We start from the raw sequence: 21,986 nt of genomic DNA, 5'->3' as shown, positions 1-21,986 counted from the left end.
GACGAGAGAGACGGGTAGACGAGAGAGACGGGTAGACGAGAGAGACGGGTAGACGAGAGAGACGGGTAGACGAGAGAGAGATGGGTAGACGAGAGAGACGGGTAGACGAGAGAGACGGGTAGACGAGAGAGACGGGTAGACGAGAGAGACGGGTAGACGAGAGAGACGGGTAGACGAGAGAGACGGGTAGACGAGAGAGACGGGTAGACGAGAGAGACGGGTAGACGAGAGAGACGGGTAGACGAGAGAGACGGGTAGACGAGAGAGACGGGTAGACGAGAGAGAGATGGGTAGACGAGAGAGAGATGGGTAGACGAGAGAGATGGGTAGACGAGAGAGACGGGTAGACGAGAGAGACGGGTAGACGAGAGAGACGGGTAGACGAGAGAGAGATGGGTAGAAGTGAAGAGATACAGTTCCTTCAGAAAGTTTTCAGACCCCTTGACTTATTCCACATGTTGTTCTGTTACACCCTCAATTCAAAATGGATTACATAGATTTTTAGCCAATTTATTGAACATTTACGTAAGTATTCACACCCCGAGTGAGCTCCTTATAGAATAACCTTTGGCAACAATTACAGCTGTGAGTCTTTCTGGGTGAGTCTGTAAGAGCTTTCCACACATGGAATGTGCAACATTTGCCCATCAATCTTTAAAAAAGTATTCAAGTTCTGTCAAATTGGTTGATGATCATTATGGTCTTTCCATAGATTTTATTTTATTCTAATTTTTTTATTTTTTTATTTTACCCCGTTTTTCTCCCCAATTTCGATCTTTTCTCTTCGCTGCAACTCCCCAACGGGCTCGAGAGGCGAAGGTCGAGTCATGTGTCCTCCGAAACATGACCCGCCAAACCACGCTTCTTAACACCCACCCACTTAACCCGGAAGCCGGCCACACCAATGACGTCAGAGGAAACAACGCTCCACTGAAGACCGAGGTCATCCTGCAGGCGCCCGGCCGCCACGAGGAGTCGCTAGAGCGCGATGAGCCAAATACAGACCCCCCCCCTGGCCAAACCCTCCCCTAACCCGGACGACGCTGGGCCAATTGTGTGCCACCCATTGGGACTCCCGGTTGCGGGATGGAAACCCTGTAGAAACACTGCGATGCGGTGTATTAGACCGCTGCACCACTCAGCTTGCCATACATTTTCAAGTTGATTTAAGTAAACACTATAACTCGTCCACTCAAGACCATTCCAGTGTATATCAGGCCTTGTGTTTTAGGTTGTTGTCCTGCTGAAAGGTGAATTCATCTCCCAGTGTCTGGTGGAAAGCAGACTGAACCAAGTTTTCCTCTAGGATTTTGCCTGTGCTTAGCTCCATTCTGTTTATTTTTATCCTGAAAACTCCCCAGTCCTTTAAAGATTGCATGCATACCCATAACATGATGCAGCCGTTACTATGCCTGAAAATATGGAGAGTGGTACTCAGTAATGTGTTGTATTGGATTTGCCCCAAACATAACATTTTTTTATTCAGGACAAAAAGTGAATTGCTTTGACACATTGCTTTGACACATTGCTTTGACACATTGCTTTGACACATTGCTTTGACACATTGTTTTGCAGTACTACTTTAGTGTCTTGTTGCAAACAGGATCCAGTGTTTCGGAATATTTGTATTCTGTACAGGCTTCCTTCTTTTCAGTCTGTCATTTAGGTTAGTGGAGTAACTACAATGTTGTTGATCCGTCCTCACTTTTCTCCTGATACCTCCTGTGCCTCGACCTGTTGCTTCGGTCTGTTGTTTTCAAAGGTTTACTATATTTATAAAAAATGTTGTGTTTGTGTCAACACCTGCTACCAACTAGCCAGCTAGCTAGGGTTGCAATGATGCCAGCTTCAACTGCTAACAAACGTTTCCAGCGTTGTAGAAGTGTTTATTATTATTTATTTATTATTATTGTTGTCCGGGACAATATTGACAATCCAGAGTTTCAATCTAGTAATAGTTTGCTAGCGGAGGATGACAGGAATGAGGTGGCAAGCAAATCTCAATTCTGCTCAAACTTCTGGGGACAATGCAAACTGGACCCTGTCTCATTCTCAACTCCTATGGCAGGACACTGCTGGGGCCTGATGGATGTTTCCCAGCCTTGTCATCTGTCCCTATTTGGAAAGGCACACACCTGTCTATATAAGGTCCCACAGTTGACAGTGCATGTCAGAGCAAAAACCAAGCCATGAGGTCGAAGGAATTGTCTGTAGAGACAGGATTGTGTCGAGGCAAAGATCTGAGGAAGGGTACCAAAAAATTTATGCAGCATTGAAGGTCCCCAAGAACACAGTGGTATCCATCATTCTTAAAAGGAAGAAGTTTGGAACCACCAAGACTCTTCCTGGAGCTGGCCCCCCGGCCAACTTAGCAATCAGGGGAGAAGGGCCTTGGTCAGGGAGGTGACCAAGACACGATGGTCACTCTGACAGAGCTCTAGAGTTCATCTGTGGAGATGGGAGAACCTTCCAGAAGGACAAGCATCTCTGCAGCACTCCACCAATCAGGCCTTTATGGTAGAAGTAAAAGGCACATGACAGCTTGTTTAGAGTTTGCTAAAAAGCACCTAAAGACTCCCAGACCATGAGAAACAAGATTCTCTGGTCTGATGAAACCAAGATTGAACTCTTTGGCCTGAATGCCAATCGTCACGTCTGGAGGAAACCTGGCACCATCCCTACGGTGAAGCATGGTGGTGGCAGCATCATGCTGTGGGGATGTTTTTCCACAGCAGGGACTGGGAGACTAATCAGGATCGAGGGAAAGATGAACGAAGCAAAGTACAGAGAGATCCTTGATGAAAACCTGCTCCAGAGCGCTCAGGACCTTTGACTGGGGCAAAAGTTCCCCTTCTAACAGGACAACGACCCTAAGCACACAGCCAAGACAACGCAGGAGTGGATTCAGGACAAGTCTCTGAATGTCCTTGAGCGGCCCAGCCAGAGCCCGGACTTGAACCCGATCAAACATCTCTGGAGAGACCTGAAAATAGCTGTGCAGCGACGCTCCCCATCCAACCTGACAGAGTTTGCAGAGAGGAATGGGAGAAACTCTCCAAATACAGCTGTGCCAAGCTTGTAGCGTCATACACAAGAAGACTCGAGGCTGTAATCACTGCAGGAGGTGCTTCAACAAAGTACTGAGTAAAGGGTCTGAATACTTATGTAAATGTGATATTTCAGTTTTATTGATTTATTTTTATGGGGTATTGTTTGTAGATTGATGAGGGGGAAAAAACAATGTAATCCATTTTAGAATAAGGCTGTAACGTAACAAAATGCCTCTGCCGTAATCATGAGCCTATGAACCTGTTATCCAGTTATACTGTTAGAAATGATGCAGTGTGCCCTTGTGGGAAGTCCACTGTGTGCAGCTCATCCTGCACTATCATAAATAACCTGAGCATGTCTACTTCTCTGCTAAGCTTCCCAGTAAAGCAATGACAACATTCAAGCATCCCAGAAAAGTGCTAAAAATATCCCACGGTGTAACGATTGTTCTCCTCCTCGTCTGAGTGTTTTCATTTTCATCAAGGGCTTATATAGTGGAGGGAGAGAAGGGTGTGTTTCATAGTTTATAACCCATGTCACTTCACAGGGGCGGGCCACTGATTGAGCAGAGCCCTACCCTTATGAAAACCCAAATCTCTCATTTGGAAGCTAAAATTACATTTAATCTTTTCACAAATAATTTTACATTTAAACATTTGATTTGCACAACAATTCCATGTGAATCTGATAACTAGAATGTGTAGACTTTCCCAGATACAGTTTAGGTCGTCCTGTCATCAGTCATAATGTCTCAGATGACAACCGAACTGACGTCATATTCATTAAGTACCAACGCATATTTTCAACTGGTTCTATTACCGAAATATGGTTCCTTTCCCTCCACGTGTTTGATGTTCCCAGACTCTCTATGTTTAACAAAGGCTATTCAAGAGTCCCTCAGTAGAGTCAGAGAGAGAGGGAAGGGAGAAAGGTATTTATGGGGGGGGTCATAAACCTTACCAACAGGCCAACGTCGTGACAATGTAAAGACTATTTGTTGGTCTGTGGTGTCTAATGAGAAGCAGCCAGATGCTCTTCTAGACACATTTATGAAATTGCTTATTCCAGTTGCTAATAAGTAAATAACCCATTAAGACCCACCGGGGTCTGAAAATCTGGATGGAAAATGACGACATCATCTACATCATCTACGAGATGATCATAGTGGATGATATCGCCACTCCTATTTGCCACATCTTCAATCTAATCCTACTAGAGAGCATGTGCCCTCAGGCCTGGAGGGAAGCTAAAGTCATTCCACTACCTAAGAATAGTAAAGCCCCCTTTACTGGCTCAAATAGTCAACCAATCAGCCTGTTACCAACCCTTAGTAAACTTCTGGAAAAAATTGTGTTTGACCAGATACAATGCTATTTCACAGTAAATAAATTGACAACAGACTTTCAGCATGCTTATAGGGAAGGAAATTCAACAAGCACAGCACTTACACAAATGACTGATGATTGGCTGATAGAAATTGATGATAAAAAGATTGGGGGGACTGTTTTGTTCTACTTCAGTGAGGCTTTTTACATTATCGATCATATTCTGCTGCTGGAAAAACTTATGTGTTATGGCTTTACACCCCCTGCTATAATGTGGATAAAGAGTATGTATGCGGATGACTCAACACTATACATATATACTAATGACATGCTCAACACTATACATATATACTAATGACATGCCACTGGCTTTGAGTAAAGCCCGTGTGTCTATGTATGTGGATGACTCAACACTATACACGTCAGCTACTACAGCGACTGAAATGACTGCAACACCTAACAAAGAGCTGCAGTTAGTTTCAGAGTGGGTGGCAAGGAATAAGTTAGTCCTAAATATTTAAAAAACTACATGCACTAAACTCTAAACTTGAACTAAATATTGTAATGAATAATGTGGTAATTGAGCAAGTTGAGGTGACTAAACTGCTTGGGGGTAACCCGGGATTGTAAACTGTCATGGTCAAAACATACTGATACAACAGTAGCTAAGATGGGGAGAAGTCTGTCCATAATAAAGCGATGCTCTGCCTTCTTAACAGCACCATCAACAAGGCAGGTCCTACAGGCCCTAGTTTCTACCTTCTTAACAACACTATAACAAGGCAGGTCCTACAGGCCCTAGTTTCTACCTTCTTAACAGCACTATCAACAAGGCAGGTCCTACAGGCCCTAGTTTCTACCTTCTTAACAACACTATAACAAGGCAGGTCCTACAGGCCCTAGTTTCTACCTTCTTAACAGCACTATCAACAAGGCAGGTCCTACAGGCCCTAGTTTCTACCTTCTTAACAGCACTATCAACAAGGCAGGTCCTACAGGCCCTAGTTTCTACCTTCTTAACAGCACTATCAACAAGGCAGGTCCTACAGGCCCTAGTTTCTACCTTCTTAACCGCACTATCAACAAGGCAGATCCTACAGGCCCTAGTTTCTACCTTCTTAACAGCACTATCAACAAGGCAGGTCCTACAGGCCCTAGTTTCTACCTTCTTAACAACACTATAACAAGGCAGGTCCTACAGGCCCTAGTTTCTACCTTCTTAACAACACTATCAACAAGGCAGGTCCTACAGGCCCTAGTTTCTACCTTCTTAACAACACTATCAACAAGGCAGGTCCTACAGGCCCTAGTTTCTACCTTCTTAACAACACTATCAACAAGGCAGGTCCTACAGGCCCTAGTTTCTACCTTCTTAACAACACTATCAACAAGGCAGGTCCTACAGGCCCTAGTTTTGTTGCACCTGGACTACTGTTCAGTCGTGTGGTCAGGTGACACAAAGAAGGACTTAGGAAAATTGCATTTGGCTCAGAGCAGGGCAGCATGGCTGGCCCTTGGATGTACACAGATAGGTAACATTAATAATATGCATTTCAATCTCTCCTGGCTCAAAGTGGAGGAGAGATTGACTTCATCACTACTTGTATTTGTGAGAGCTATTAACATGTTGAATTCACCGAGCTGTCTGTTTAAACTACTGGCACACAGCTCAGACTCCCATGCATACCCCACAAGACATGCCACCAGAGGTCTCTTCACAGTCCAGAACAGACTATGGGAGGTGCACAGTACTACATAGAGCCATGACTACATGGAACTCTATTCCACATCAAGTAACTGATGCAAGCAGAAACAGATTAAAATACACCTTATGGAACAGCGGGGATTGTGAAGAAAACACAAACATAGGCAAAGACACATGCATACACACACACGATAACATACGCACTATACACACACACACATGGATTTAGTACTGTAGATATGTGGTAGTAGAGTAGGGGCCTGAGGGCACACACTTAATGTGTTGTTGAATCTGAATGTATTGTAACGTTTTTAAAATGGTATAACTGCCTTAATTTGGACCCCAAGAAGGGTTTCATTTCATTCTAATGGGGATCCATAATAAACCCCAGGAAGAGTAGCTGCTGCCTTGGCAGGAACTAATGGGGATCCATAATAAACCCCAGGAAGAGTAGCTGCTGCCTTGGCAGGAACTAATGGGGATCCATAATAAACCGCAGGAAGAGTAGCTGCTGCCTCGGCAGGAACTAATGGGGATCCATAATAAACCCCAGGAAGAGTAGCTGCTGCCTTGGCAGGAACTAATGGGGATCCATAATAAACCGCAGGAAGAGTAGCTGCTGTCTTGGAATGAAGTAATGGGGATCCATAATAAACCCCAAGAAGAGTAGCTGCTGCCTCGGCAGGAACTAATGGGGATCCATAATAAACCCCAGGAAGAGTAGCTGCTGCCTTGGCAGGAACTAATGGGGATCCATAATAAACCCCAGGAAGAGTAGCTGCTGTCTTGGAATGAAGTAATGGGGATCCATAATAAACCCCAGGAAGAGTAGCTGCTGCCTTGGCAGGAACTAATGGGGATCCATAATAAACCCCAGGAAGAGTAGCTGCTGCCTTGGCAGGAACTAATGAGGATCCATAATAAACCCCAGGAAGAGCAGCTGCTGCCTTGGCAGGAACTAATGGGGATCCGTAATAAACCCCAGGAAGAGTAGCTGCTGCCTTGGCAGGAACTAATGGGGATCCTTAATAAACCTCAGGAAGAGTAGCTGCTGCCTTGGCAGGAACTAATGGGGATCCATAATAAACCTCAGGAAGAGTAGCTGTTGCCTTAGCAGGAAGTAATGGGGATCCATAATAAACCTCAGGAAGAGTAGCTGCTGCCTTGGCAGGAACTTATTTTTTTATTTATTTAACCTTTATTTAACAAGGCAAGTCAGTCCACTTTGATATTATGGGGTGTGTAGGCCAGGGACAAAAACATCATTCCACTTTGATATTATGGGGTGTGTAGGCCAGTGACAAAAACATCATTCCACTTTGATATTATGGGGTGTGTAGGCCAGTGACAAAAACATCATTCCACTTTGATATTATGGGGTGTGTAGGCCAGGGACAAAAACATCATTCCACTTTGATATTATGGGGTGTGTAGGCCAGGGACAAAAACATCATTCCACTTTGATATTATGGGGTGTGTAGGCCAGTGACAAAAACATCATTCCACTTTGATATTATGGGATGTGTAGGCCAGGGACAAAAACATCATTCCACTTTGATATTATGGGATGTGTAGGCCAGGGACAAAAACATCATTCCACTTTGATATTATGGGATGTGTAGGCCAGGGACAAAAACATCATTCCACTTTGATATTATGGGATGTGTAGGCCAGTGACAAAAACATCATTCCACTTTGATATTATGGGGTGTGTAGGCCAGGGACAAAAACATCATTCCACTTTGATATTATGGGATGTGTAGGCCAGTGACAAAAACATCATTCCACTTTGATATTATGGGATGTGTAGGCCAGGGACAAAAACATCATTCCACTTTGATATTATGGGATGTGTAGGCCAGTGACAAAAACATCATTCCACTTTGATATTATGGGATGTGTAGGCCAGTGACAAAAACATCATTCCACTTTGATATTATGGGGTGTGTAGGCCAGGGACAAAAACATCATTCCACTTTGATATTATGGGGTGTGTAGGCCAGGGACAAAAACATCATTCCACTTTGATATTATGGGATGTGTAGGCCAGTGACAAAAACATCATTCCACTTTGATATTATGGGATGTGTAGGCCAGGGACAAAAACATCATTCCACTTTGATATTATGGGATGTGTAGGCCAGTGACAAAAACATCATTCCACTTTGATATTATGGGGTGTGTAGGCCAGGGACAAAAACATCATTCCACTTTGATATTATGGGATGTGTAGGCCAGTGACAAAAACATCATTCCACTTTGATATTATGGGATGTGTAGGCCAGGGACAAAAACATCATTCCACTTTGATATTATGGGATGTGTAGGCCAGTGACAAAAACATCATTCCACTTTGATATTATGGGGTGTGTAGGCCAGGGACAAAAACATCATTCCACTTTGATATTATGGGGTGTGTAGGCCAGGGACAAAAACATCATTCCACTTTGATATTATGGGGTGTGTAGGCCAGTGACAAAAACATCATTCCACTTTGATATTATGGGATGTGTAGGCCAGTGACAAAAACATCATTCCACTTTGATATTATGGGGTGTGTAGGCCAGGGACAAAAACATCATTCCACTTTGATATTATGGGGTGTGTAGGCCAGGGACAAAAACATCATTCCGCTTTGATATTATGGGATGTGTAGGCCAGTGACAAAAACATCATTCCACTTTGATAGTATGGGGTGTGTAGGCCAGTGACAAAAAAATCTAAATTGTATGAATTTTAAATGAATGCTGTAAGACACCTCAAAATGCGTCCTTTTGGAAACGGACATGCTGTCAGGATAGTGACGTGGGTCTTTAAATGTTGTGAACTTCTGAAATGTGTCCGCATCGTTAACCATGTTTCCCCCCACGGTGCCGGCTCAGCGTGTTCCTATTGCACAGCTGGTAGAAGAAACGTCTCCAGTCCCACAAAATAGATTGTAACATGTGTGATTTCTATAACATGCTGTGTTTCTGTTCTAACATGTAGCTGTGTTTATCTCCCTGCCAGACACCCTGCTGATAGACTACCAGTTCACCTTCAGTCTGTCTCAGGAGGACGACCGCTACTACACCTCCATCAACTTTGTAGCCACACCCGAGGAGGTAGGACCACACCCATACTGCTGGGGTCAGGGGTCAGGCCACACCCGAGGAGGTAGGACCACACCCACACTGCTGGGGTCAGGGGTCAGGCCACACCCATACTGCTGGGGTCAGGCCACACCCGAGTAGGTAGGACCACACCCACACTGCTGGGGTTAGGGGTAATAGGTCAGCGGTTAAGCCACGCCCATGGAGGTAGAACTAAACAGCAGAGACTAGATGTATTGACACGTACAGTAACACATTGTCCTATCCTCTCATCATCAGACTGTAGAATAGATGTATTGACACGTACAGTAACACATTGTCCTATCCTCTCATCATCAGACTGTAGAATAGATGTATTGACACGTACAGTAACACATTGTCCTATCCTCTCCTCCTCATCAGACTGTAGAATAGATGTATTGACACTTACAGTAACACATTGTCCTATCCTCTCCTCCTCATCAGACTGTAGAATAGATGTATTGACACGTACAGTAACACATTGTCCTATCCTCTCCTCCTCATCAGACTGTAGAATAGATGTATTGACACGTACAGTAACACATTGTCCTATCCTCTCCTCCTCCTCATCAGACTGTAGAATAGATGTATTGACACGTACAGTAACACATTGTCCTCTCCTCCTCCTCATCAGACTGTAGAATAGATGTATTGACACGTACAGTAACACATTGTCCTATCCTCTCCTCCTCCTCATCAGACTGTAGAATAGATGTATTGAAACGTAGAGTAACACATTGTCCTATCCTCTCCTCCTCATCAGACTGTAGAATAGATGTATTGACACGTACAGTAACACATTGTCCTATCCTCTCCTCATCAGACTGTAGAATAGATGTATTGACACGTACAGTAACACATTGTCCTATCCTCTCCTCCTCCTCATCAGACTGTAGAATAGATGTATTGACACGTACAGTAACACATTGTCCTATCCTCTCCTCCTCATCAGACTGTAGAATAGATGTATTGACACGTACAGTAACACATTGTCCTATCCTCTCCTCATCAGACTGTAGAATAGATGTATTGACACGTACAGTAACACATTGTCCTATCCTCTCCTCCTCATCAGACTGTAGAATAGATGTATTGACACGTACAGTAACACATTGTCCTATCCTCTCCTCATCAGACTGTAGAATAGATGTATTGACACGTACAGTAACACATTGTCCTATCCTCTCCTCATTAGACTGTAGAATAGATGTATTGACACGTACAGTAACACATTGTCCTATCCTCTCCTCCTCATCAGACTGTAGAATAGATGTATTGACACGTACAGTAACACATTGTCCTATCCTATCCTCTCCTCATCAGACTGTAGAATAAATGTATTGACACGTACAGTAACACATTGTCCTATCCTCTCCTCATCAGACTGTAGAATAGGTGTATTGACACATACAGTAACACATTGTCCTATCCTCTCCTCCTCCTCATCAGACTGTAGAATAGATGTATTGACACGTACAGTAACACATTGTCCTATCCTCTCCTCATCATCATCAGACTGTAGAATAGATGTATTGACACGTACAGTAACACATTGTCCTATCCTCTCCTCATCATCATCAGACTGTAGAATAGATGTATTGACACGTACAGTAACACATTGTCCTATCCTATCCTCTCCTCATCAGACTGTAGAATATATATATTGACACGTACAGTAACACATTGTCCTATCCTCTCTTCCTCCTCATCAGACTGTAGAATAGATGTATTGACACGTACAGTAACACATTGTCCTATCCTATCCTCTCCTCATCAGACTGTAGAATAGATGTATTGACACGTACAGTAACACATTGTCCTCTCCTCCTCCTCATCAGACTGTAGAATAGATGTATTGAAACGTAGAGTAACACATTGTCCTATCCTCTCCTCCTCATCAGACTGTAGAATAGATGTATTGACACGTACAGTAACACATTGTCCTATCCTCTCCTCATCAGACTGTAGAATAGATGTATTGACACGTACAGTAACACATTGTCCTATCCTCTCCTCCTCCTCATCAGACTGTAGAATAGATGTATTGACACGTACAGTAACACATTGTCCTATCCTCTCCTCCTCATCAGACTGTAGAATAGATGTATTGACACGTACAGTAACACATTGTCCTATCCTCTCCTCATCAGACTGTAGAATAGATGTATTGACACGTACAGTAACACATTGTCCTATCCTCTCCTCCTCATCAGACTGTAGAATAGATGTATTGACACGTACAGTAACACATTGTCCTATCCTCTCCTCATCAGACTGTAGAATAGATGTATTGACACGTACAGTAACACATTGTCCTATCCTCTCCTCATCAGACTGTAGAATAGATGTATTGACACGTACAGTAACACATTGTCCTATCCTCTCCTCCTCATCAGACTGTAGAATAGATGTATTGACACGTACAGTAACACATTGTCCTATCCTATCCTCTCCTCATCAGACTGTAGAATAGATGTATTGACACGTACAGTAACACATTGTCCTATCCTATCCTCTCCTCATCAGACTGTAGAATAGGTGTATTGACACATACAGTAACACATTGTCCTATCCTCTCCTCCTCCTCATCAGACTGTAGAATAGATGTATTGACACGTACAGTAACACATTGTCCTATCCTCTCCTCATCATCATCAGACTGTAGAATAGATGTATTGACACGTACAGTAACACATTGTCCTATCCTCTCCTCATCATCATCAGACTGTAGAATAGATGTATTGACACGTACAGTAACACATTGTCCTATCCTATCCTCTCCTCATCAGACTGTAGAATATATATATTGACACGTACAGTAACACATTGTCCTATCCTCTCCTCCTCCTCATCAGACTGTAGAATAGATGTATTGACACGTACAGTAACACATTGTCCTATCCTATCCTCTCCTCATCAGACTGTAGAATAGATGTATTGACACGTACAGTAACACATTGTCCTATCCTCTCCTCCTCATCAGACTGTAGAATAGATGTATTGACACGTACAGTAACACATTGTCCTATCCTATCCTCTCCTCATCAGACTGTAGAATAGATGTATTGACACGTACAGTAACACATTGTCCTCTCCTCTCCTCATCAGACTGTAGAATAGATGTATTGACACGTACAGTAACACATTGTCCTCTCCTCCTCCTCATCAGACTGTAGAATAGATGTATTGACACGTACAGTAACACATTGTCCTATCCTCTCCTCCTCATCAGACTGTAGAATAGATGTATTGACACGTACAGTAACACATTGTCCTATCCTCTCCTCCTCATCAGACTGTAGAATAGATGTATTGACACGTACAGTAACACATTGTCCTATCCTCTCCTCATCAGACTGTAGAATAGATGTATTGACACGTACAGTAACACATTGTCCTATCCTCTCCTCCTCATCAGACTGTAGAATAGATGTATTGACACGTACAGTAACACATTGTCCTATCCTCTCCTCATCAGACTGTAGAATAGATGTATTGACACGTACAGTAACACATTGTCCTATCCTCTCCTCATCAGACTGTAGAATAGATGTATTGACACGTACAGTAACACATTGTCCTATCCTCTCCTCCTCCTCATCACTGTAGAATAGATGTATTGACACGTACAGTAACACATTGTCCTATCCTCTCCTCATCATCAGACTGTAGAATAGATGTATTGACATGTACAGTAACACATTGTCCTATCCTATCCTCCTCATCAGACTGTAGAATAGATGTATTGACACGTACAGTAACACATTGTCCCCTACCCTCATCCACCCCCACCCCTCCCCTCCCCTTCTCTCCTCTTCCTCTAACTCTCCTCCCCTCCCCTCCCCTCCTCTTCCTCTAATTCCCCTCCCCTCCTCTCCCCTCCCCTCCTCTTCCTCTTCCTCTCCTCCACAGCAGAATCGTGATCTGGTTGTGTTCATCAACGCCTCCAAGAACTTCAACCTCAACATCACCTGGGCCGCCAGCTTCACAGGTAACGCTTCTTAACATACCTTCACAGGTAACGCTCCTTAACATACCTTCACAGGTAACGCTCCTTAACATACCTTCACAGGTAACGCTCCTTAATATACCTTCACAGGTAATGCTCCTTAACATACCTTCACAGGTAATGCTCCTTAACATACCTTCACAGGTAACGCTCCTTAACACACCTTCACAGGTAACGCTCCTTAACATACCTTCACAGGTAACGATCCTTAATATACCTTCACAGGTAACGCTCCTTAACATACCTTCACAGGTAACGCTCCTTAACATACCTTCACAGGTAGCGCTCCTTAATATATCTTCACAGGTATCGCTTCTTAACATACCTTCACAGGTAACGCTCCTTAACATACCTTCACAGGTAACGCGCCTTAACATACTTTCACAGGTAACGCTCCTTCACAGGTAACGCTCCTTCACAGGTAACGCTCCTTAACATACTTTCACAGGTAACGCTCCTTAACATACCTTCACAGGTAACGCTTCTTAACATACCTTCACAGGTAACGCTCCTTAACATACCTTCACAGGTAACGCTCCTTAACATACCTTCAGAGGTAACAGCTTAATATACCTTCACAGGTAACACCTTAACATACCTTCACAGGTAACACCTTAACACACCTTCACAGGTAACACCTTAATGTACCTTCACAGGTAACACCTTAACATACCTTCACAGGTAACACCTTAACATACCTTCACAGGTAACTCTTTAAGATACCTTCACAGGTAACTCCTTAACATACCTTCACAGGTAACTCCTTAACATACCTTCACAGGTAACACCTTAACACACCTTCACAGGTAACACCTTAACATACCTTCACAGGTAACGATCCTTAATATACCTTCATAGGTAACGCTCCTTAACATACCTTCACAGGTAACGCTCCTTAACATACCTTCACAGGTAACGCTCCTTAATATATCTTCACAGGTATCGCTTCTTAACATACCTTCACAGGTAACGCTCCTTAACATACCTTCACAGGTAACGCTCCTTAATATACCTTCACAGGTAATGCGCCTTAACATACCTTCACAGGTAACGCTCCTTCACAGGTAACGCTCCTTAACATACCTTCACAGGTAACGCTCCTTAACATACCTTCACAGGTAACGCTTCTTAACATACCTTCACAGGTAACGCTCCTTAACATACATTCACAGGTAACGCTCCTTAACATACCTTCACAGGTAACACTCCTTAACATACCTTCACAGGTAACAGCTTAATATACCTTCACAGGTAACACCTTAACATACCTTCACAGGTAACACCTTAATACACCTTCACAGGTAACACCTTAACGTACCTTCACAGGTAACACCTTAACACACCTTCACAGGTAACGCTCCTTATTCGCTCTATAGTTAAAATAAAACATGTCGTATGTTCACACTGTTTTCAATCTCCCCTCCTTGGAGCCCATATGTGAGAACATGCTTTAACTAAACCTCGTCTACCACCCTCTCCCTCAGTAGGTACCCAAACAGGCGAGGAGATCCCCATTGTCTCCAGGAGCAACATCAAGGAGTTTAAAGACAGTTTCTCCAACGAGAACTTTGACTTCCGCAACAACCCAAACATCACCTTCTTCGTCTATGTCAGCAACTTCACCTGGCCCATCAAGATACAAGTAGGTGACATGAGATATGACACACACACACACGCACACACACACACACACACACACACGCAAAGACACACACACGCAAAGACACACACATGTACGTAAACACACACACATGCATGCACACACACGTGCGCACACCTCATCTTAGCTGTCCATCGAAGACGATTCCGACAATGCTTCTGTTGTGGATGGAGGTAGGGGTTGGAATGGGAGGTAGAGGATGGAATGGGAGATAGAGGATGGAATGGGAGGTAGAGGATGGAATGGGAGGTAGAGGATGGAATGGGAGGTAGAGGATGGAATGGGAGGTAGAGGATGGAATGGGAGGTAGAGGATGGAATGGGAGGTAGAGGTTGGAATGGGAGGTAGAGGATGGAATGGGAGGTAGAGGATGTAGGAGATGGAATGGGAGGTAGAGGATGGAATGGGAGGTAGGGTTTGGAATGGGAGGTAGGGGATGGAATGGGAGGTAGAGGTTGGAATGGGAGGTTGAGGATGGAATGGGAGGTTGAGGATGGAATGGGAGAGAGGATGGAATGGGAGGTAGGGGATGGAATGGGAGGTAGGGGATAGAATGGGAGGTAGAGGATGGAATGGGAGGTAGAGGAAGGAATGGGAGGTAGAGGATGGAATGGGAGGTAGAGGATGGACTGGGAGGTAGAGGATGGAATGGGAGGTAGAGGAAGGAATGGGAGGTAGAGGTTGGAATGGGAGGTTGAGGATGGAATGGGAGGTAGAGGTTGGAATGGGAGGTAGAGGATGGAATGGGAGGTAGAGGATGGGATGGGAGGTAGAGGATGGAATGGGAGGTAGAGGTTGGAATGGGAGGTAGAGGTTGGAATGGGAGGTAGAGGATGGAATGGGAGGTAAAGGATGGGATGGGAGGTAGGGTTTGGAATGGGAGGTAGAGGAGGAATGGGAGGTAGAGGGTGGAATGGGAGGTAGAGGATGGAATGGGAGGTAGAGGATGGGATGTGAGGTATGGTGAAGGAATGGGAGGTAGAGGATGGAATGGGAGGTATGGTGAAGGAATGGGAGGTAGAGGAAGGAATGGGAGGTTGAGGATGGAATGGGAGGTTGAGGATGGGAGGTAGGGGTTGGAATGGGAGGTAGAGGATGGGAGGTAGGGGTTGGAATGGGAGGTAGAGGATGGGAGGTAGGGGTTGGAATGGGAGGTAGGGGATGGAATGGGAGGTAGAGGATGGAATGGGAGGTAGAGGATGTAGGGGATAGAATGGGAGGTAGAGGATGGAATGGGAGGTAGAGGATGGAATGGGAGGTAGGGGTTGGAATGGGAGGTAGGGGTTGGAATGGGAGGTAGAAGATGGGAGGTATGGGATGGAATGGGAGGTAGGGGATGGAATGGGAGGTAGAGGATGGAATGGGAGGTAGAGGATGGCATGGGAGGTAGGGGTTGGAATGGGAGGTAGAGGATGGGAGGTAGGTGTTGGAATGGGAGGTAGAGGATGGGAGGTATGGGATGGAATGGGAGGTAGGGGATGGAATGGGAGGTAGAGGATGGAATGGGAGGTAGAGGATGGAATGGGAGGTAGGGGTTGGAATGGGAGGTAGAGGGTGGGAGGTAGGTATTGGAATGGGAGGTAGAGGATGGGAGGTATGGGATGGAATGGGATGTAGGGGATGGAATGGGAGGTAGAGGATGGAATGGGAGGTAGAGGATGGAATGGGAGGTAGAGGATGGAATGGGAGGTAGAGGATGGAATGGGAGGTAGAGGATGGAATGGGAGGTAGAGGATGTAGGGGATGGACTGGGAGGTAGAGGATAGAATGGGAGGTAGAGGATAGAGTGGGAGGTAGGGGTTGGAATGGGAGGTAGAGGGAGATAGCACTACCATGGCAACTGAAAGGATGGAGATAGCATTACCCTGGCAACTGAAAGGAGGGAGATAGCATTACCCTGGCAACTGAAAGGAGGGAGATAGCATTACCCTGGCAACTGAAAGGAGGGAGATAGCATCACCCTGGCAACTGAAAGGAGGGAGATAGCATTACCCTGGCAACTGAAAGGAGGGAGATAGCATTACCCTGGCAACTGAAATGAGGGAGATAGCATCACCCTGGCAACTGAAAGGAGGGAGATAGCATCACCCTGGCAACTGAAAGGAGGGAGATAGCATTACCATGGCAACTGAAAGGAGGGAGATAGCATTACCATGGCAACTGAAAGGAGGGAGATAGCATCACCCTGGCAACTGAAAGGAGGGAGATAGCATTACCCTGGCAACTGAAAGGAGGGAGATAGCATCACCCTGGCAACTGAAAGGAGGGAGATAGCATTACCTTGGCAACTGAAAGGAGGGAGATAGCATTACCCTGGCAACTGAAAGGAGGGAGATAGCATTACCCTGGCAACTGAAAGGAGGGAAATAGCATCACCCTGGCAACTGAAAGGAGGGAGATAGCATTACCCTGGCAACTGAAAGGAGGGAGATAGCATCACCCTGGCAACTGAAAGGAGGGAGATAGCATTACCCTGGCAACTGAAAGGAGGGAGATAGCTCTGCTGTTACCACAAGCCGCCCTAGCACCTTATTCTTGTAGATGATTACAGTATTGGCATCGTTCCATTCATGATTTGATAAGGAGGAGCAAGCGACGCATGAGGAGTTTTTCCCCTATGATTCAGGAGCTCAGCTGGGCCTTTGATGGCCCGGTGAAACTCAGAAAACTGTGGCGGGGAGTCAAATTCATGTATGGTGGGGGTGTCTGGGAGGATTCTCCACTGGGTTGGTCGAGGGGGTTTCCAAAGTGCTCTGCCCATCTCTCCAAGATATGTAGAGGGGTAATCATACTATATACAGGGTCAGTACCATATTAACACTGTACAGGGATACTGGAGTGATGGAGGTAGATATGTATAGGGGTAAGGTGACTATATACAGGGTCAGTACCATATTAACAATGTACAGGGATACTGGAGTGATGGAGGTAGATATGTATAGGAGTAAGGTGACTATATACAGGGTCAGTACCATATTAACAATGTACAGGGATACTGGAGTGATGGAGGTAGATATGTATAGGGGTAATCATACTATATACAGGATCAGTACCATATTAACAATGTACAGGGATACTGGAGTGATGGAGGTAGATATGTATAGGGGTAATCATACTATATACAGGGTCAGTACCATATTAACAATGTACAGGGATACTGGAGTGATGGAGGTAGATATGTATAGGGGTAAGGTGACTATATACAGGGTCAGTACCATATTAACAATGTACAGGGATACTGGAGTGATGGAGGTAGATACAGTGGGGAGAACAAGTATTTGATACACTGCCGATTTTGCAGGTTTTCCTACTTACAAAGCATGTAGACGTCTGTCATTTTTATCATAGGTACACTTCAACTGTGAGAGACGGAATCTAAAACAAAAATCCAGAAAATCACATTGTATGATTTTTAAGTAATTAATTTGCATTTTGTTGCATGACATAAGTATTTGATCACCTACCAACCAGTAAGAATTCCATCTCTCACAGACCTGTTAGTTTTTCTTTAAGAAGCCCCCCTGTTCTCCACTCATTACCTGTATTAACTGCACCTGTTTGAACTCGTTACCTGTATAAAAGACACCTGTCCACACACTCAATCAAACAGACTCCAACCTCTCCACAATGCCCAAGACCAGAGAGCTGTGTAAGGACATCAGGGATAAGATTGTAGACCTGCACAAGGCTGGGATGGGCTACAGGACAATAGGCAAGCAGCTTGGTGAGAAGGCAACAACTGTTGGCGCAATTATTAGAAAATGGAAGAAGTTCAAGATGACGGTCAATCACCCTCGGTCTGGGGCTCCATGCAAGATCTCACCTCGTGGGGCATCAATGATCATGAGGAAGGTGAGGGATCAGCCCAGAACTACACGGCAGGACCTGGTCAATGACCTGAAGAGAGCTGGGACCACAGTCTCAAAGAAAACCATTAGTAACACACTACGCCGTCATGGATTAAAATCCTGCAGCGCACGCAAGGTCCCCCTGCTCAAGCCAGCGCATGTCCAGGCCCGTCTGAAGTTTGCCAATGACCATCTGGATGATCCAGAGGAGGAATGGGAGAAGGTCATGTGGTCTGATGAGACAAAAATATAGCTTTTTGGTCTAAACTCCACTCACCGTGTTTGGAGGAAGAAGAAGGATGAGTACAACCCCAAGAACACCATCCCAACCGTGAAGCATGGAGGTGGAAACATCATTCTTTGGGGATGCTTTTCTGCAAAGGGGACAGGACGACTGCACCGTATTGAGGGGAGGATGGATGGGGCCATGTATCGCGAGATCTTGGCCAACAACCTCCTTCCCTCAGTAAGAGCATTGAAGATGGGTCGTGGCTGGGTCTTCCAGCATGACAACGACCCGAAACACACAGCCAGGGCAACTAAGGAGTGGCTCCGTAAGAAGCATCTCAATGTCCTGGAGTGACCTAGCCAGTCTCCAGACCTGAACCCAATAGAAAATCTTTGGAGGGAACTGAAAGTCCGTATTGCCCAGCGACACCCCCGAAACCTGAAGGATCTGGAGAAGGTCTGTATGGAGGAGTGGGCCAAAATCCCTGCTGCAGTGTGTGCAAACCTGGTCAAGAACTACAGGAAACGTATGATCTCTGTAATTGCAAACAAAGGTTTCTGTACCAAATATTAAGTTCTGCTTTTCTGATGTATCAAATACTTATGTCATGCAATAAAATGCAAATTAATTACTTAAAAATCATACAATGTGATTTTCTGGATTTTTGTTTTAGATTCCGTCTCCCACAGTTGAAGTGTACCTATGATAAAAATTACAGACCTCTACATGCTTTGTAAGTAGGAAAACCTGCAAAATCAGCAGTGTATCAAATACTTGTTCTCCCCACTGTATGTATAGGGGTAAGGTGACTATATACAGGGTCAGTACCATATTAACAATGTACAGGGATACTGGAGTGATGGAGGTAGATATGTATAGGGGTAAGGTGACTATATACAGGGTCAGTACCATATTAACAATGTACAGGGATACTGGAGTGATGGAGGTAGATATGTATAGGGGTAAGGTGACTATATACAGGGTCAGTACCATATTAACAATGTACAGGGATACTGGAGTGATGGAGGTAGATATGTATAGGGGTAAGGTGACTATATACAGGGTCAGTACCATATTAACAATGTACAGGGATACTGGAGTGATGGAGGTAGATATGTATAGGGGTAAGGTGACTATATACAGGGTCAGTACCATATTAACAATGTACAGGGATACTGGAGTGATGGAGGTAGATATGTATAGGGGTAAGGTGACTATATACAGGGTCAGTACCATATTAACAATGTACAGGGATACTGGAGTGATGGAGGTAGATATGTATAGGGGTAAGGTGACTATTTTTTATTTATTTTTTATTTAACCTTTATTTAACCAGGTAGGCAAATTGAGAACACGTTCTCATTTACAATTGCGACCTGGCCAAGATAAAGCAAAGCAGTTCGACACAAACAACAACACATAGTTACACATGGAGTAAAACAAACATACAGTCAATGATACAGTGAAAAAAAATAAGTCTATATACAATGTGAGCAAGTGAGGTGAGATAAGGGAGGTGAAGGCAAACAAATATATGTATAAATAAATAAAAATATAAAAAGGCCATGGTGGCGAAGTAAATACAACACAGCAAGTAAAATAAAACTAAAAACACTGGAATGGTTGGTTTGCAGTGGAAGAAAGCGCAAAGTAGAGACAGAAATAATGGGGTGCAAAGGAGCAAAATAAATAAATAAATACAGTAGGTAAAGAGGTAGTTGTTTGGGCTAAATTATAGATGGGCTATGTACAGGTGCAGTAATCTATGAGCTGCTCTGACAGCTGGTGCTTAAAGCTAGTGAGGGAGATAGGTGTTTCCAGTTTCAGAGATTTTTGTAGTTCGTTCCAGTCATTGGCAGCAGAGAACTGGAAGGAGAGGCGGCCAAAGGAAGAATTGGTTTTGGGGGTGACCAGAGAGATAAACCTGCTGGAGCGCGTGCTACAGGTAGGTGTTGCTATGGTGACCAGCGAGCTGAGATAAGGGGGGACTTTACCTAGCAGGGTCTTGTAGATGACCTGGAACCAGTGGGTTTGGCGACGAGTATGAAGCGAGGGCCAGCCAACGAGAGTGTACAGGTCGCAGTGGTGGGTAGTATATGGGGCTTTGGTGACAAAACGGATGGCACTGTGATAGACTGCATCCAATTTATTGAGTAGGGTTTTGGAGGCTATTTTGTAAATGACATCACCGAAGTCGAGGATTGGTAGGATGGTCAGTTTTACAAGGGTATGTTTGGCAGCATGAGTGAAGGATGCTTTGTTGCGGAATAGGAAGCCAATTCTAGATTTGACTTTGGATTGGAGATGTTTGATGTGAGTCTGGAAGGAGAGTTTACAGTCTAACCAGACACCTAGGTATTTGTAGTTGTCCACATATTCTAGGTCAGAGCCGTCCAGAGTAGTGATGTTGGACAGGCGGGCAGGTGCAGGCAGCGATCGGTTGAAGAGCATGCATTTAGTTTTACTTGTATTTAAGAGCAATTGGAGGCCACGGAAGGAGAGTTGTATGGCATTGAAGCTCGCCTGGAGGGTTGTTAACACAGTGTCAAAAGAAGGGCCAGAAGTATACAGAATAGTGTCGTCTGCGTAGAGGTGGATCAGAGAATCACCAGCAGCAAGAGCGACATCATTGATGTATACAGAGAAGAGAGTCGGTCCAAGAATTGAACCCTGTGGCACCCCCATGGAGACTGCCAGAGGCCCGGACAACAGACCCTCCGATTTGACACACTGAACTCGATCAGAGAAGTAGTTGGTGAACCAGGCGAGGCAATCATTAGAGAAACCAAGGCTGTCGAGTCTGCCGATGAGGATGTGGTGATTGACAGAGTCAAAAGCCTTGGCCAGGTCAATGAATACGGCTGCACAGTATTGTTTCCTATCGATGGCGGTTAAGATATCGTTTATGACCTTGAGCGTGGCTGAGGTGCACCCATGATCAGCTCTGAAACCAGATTGCATAGCGGAGAAGGTATGGTGGGATTCGAAATGGTCGGTAATCTGTTTGTTGACTTGGCTTTCGAAGACCTTAGATAGGCAGGGTAGG

General features: G+C 44.7%; 1 protein-coding gene across 7 annotated transcripts in view; it reads left to right on the top strand.

The window, feature by feature from the left end:
* Positions 1 to 21,986, top strand: part of atrn (attractin) — a 293,535-nt gene that overhangs the window by 146,100 nt on the left and 125,449 nt on the right. For 2 of the 7 annotated variants that reach the window (XM_071382288.1, XM_071382285.1), the window contains exons 22-24: positions 9,091 to 9,185; positions 13,107 to 13,185; positions 14,691 to 14,845. In XM_071382288.1, the coding sequence (XP_071238389.1) occupies positions 9,091 to 9,185; positions 13,107 to 13,185; positions 14,691 to 14,845 (329 nt within the window). Of the gene's footprint in view, positions 1 to 9,090; positions 9,238 to 13,106; positions 13,186 to 14,687; positions 14,846 to 21,986 lie in introns of those variants that run through there. The other 5 variants (XM_071382287.1, XM_071382283.1, XR_011672583.1 and 2 more) reach the window with 4 other exon arrangements.

The sequence above is a fragment of the Salvelinus alpinus genome, chromosome 34 (genome assembly GCF_045679555.1).
Source record: "Salvelinus alpinus chromosome 34, SLU_Salpinus.1, whole genome shotgun sequence".
In the NCBI taxonomy this organism is placed as follows: Eukaryota; Metazoa; Chordata; class Actinopteri; order Salmoniformes; family Salmonidae; genus Salvelinus; species Salvelinus alpinus.
The sequence above is the reverse complement of the archived record's forward strand: the minus strand, read 5'-3'. Positions and strand labels throughout refer to the sequence as shown.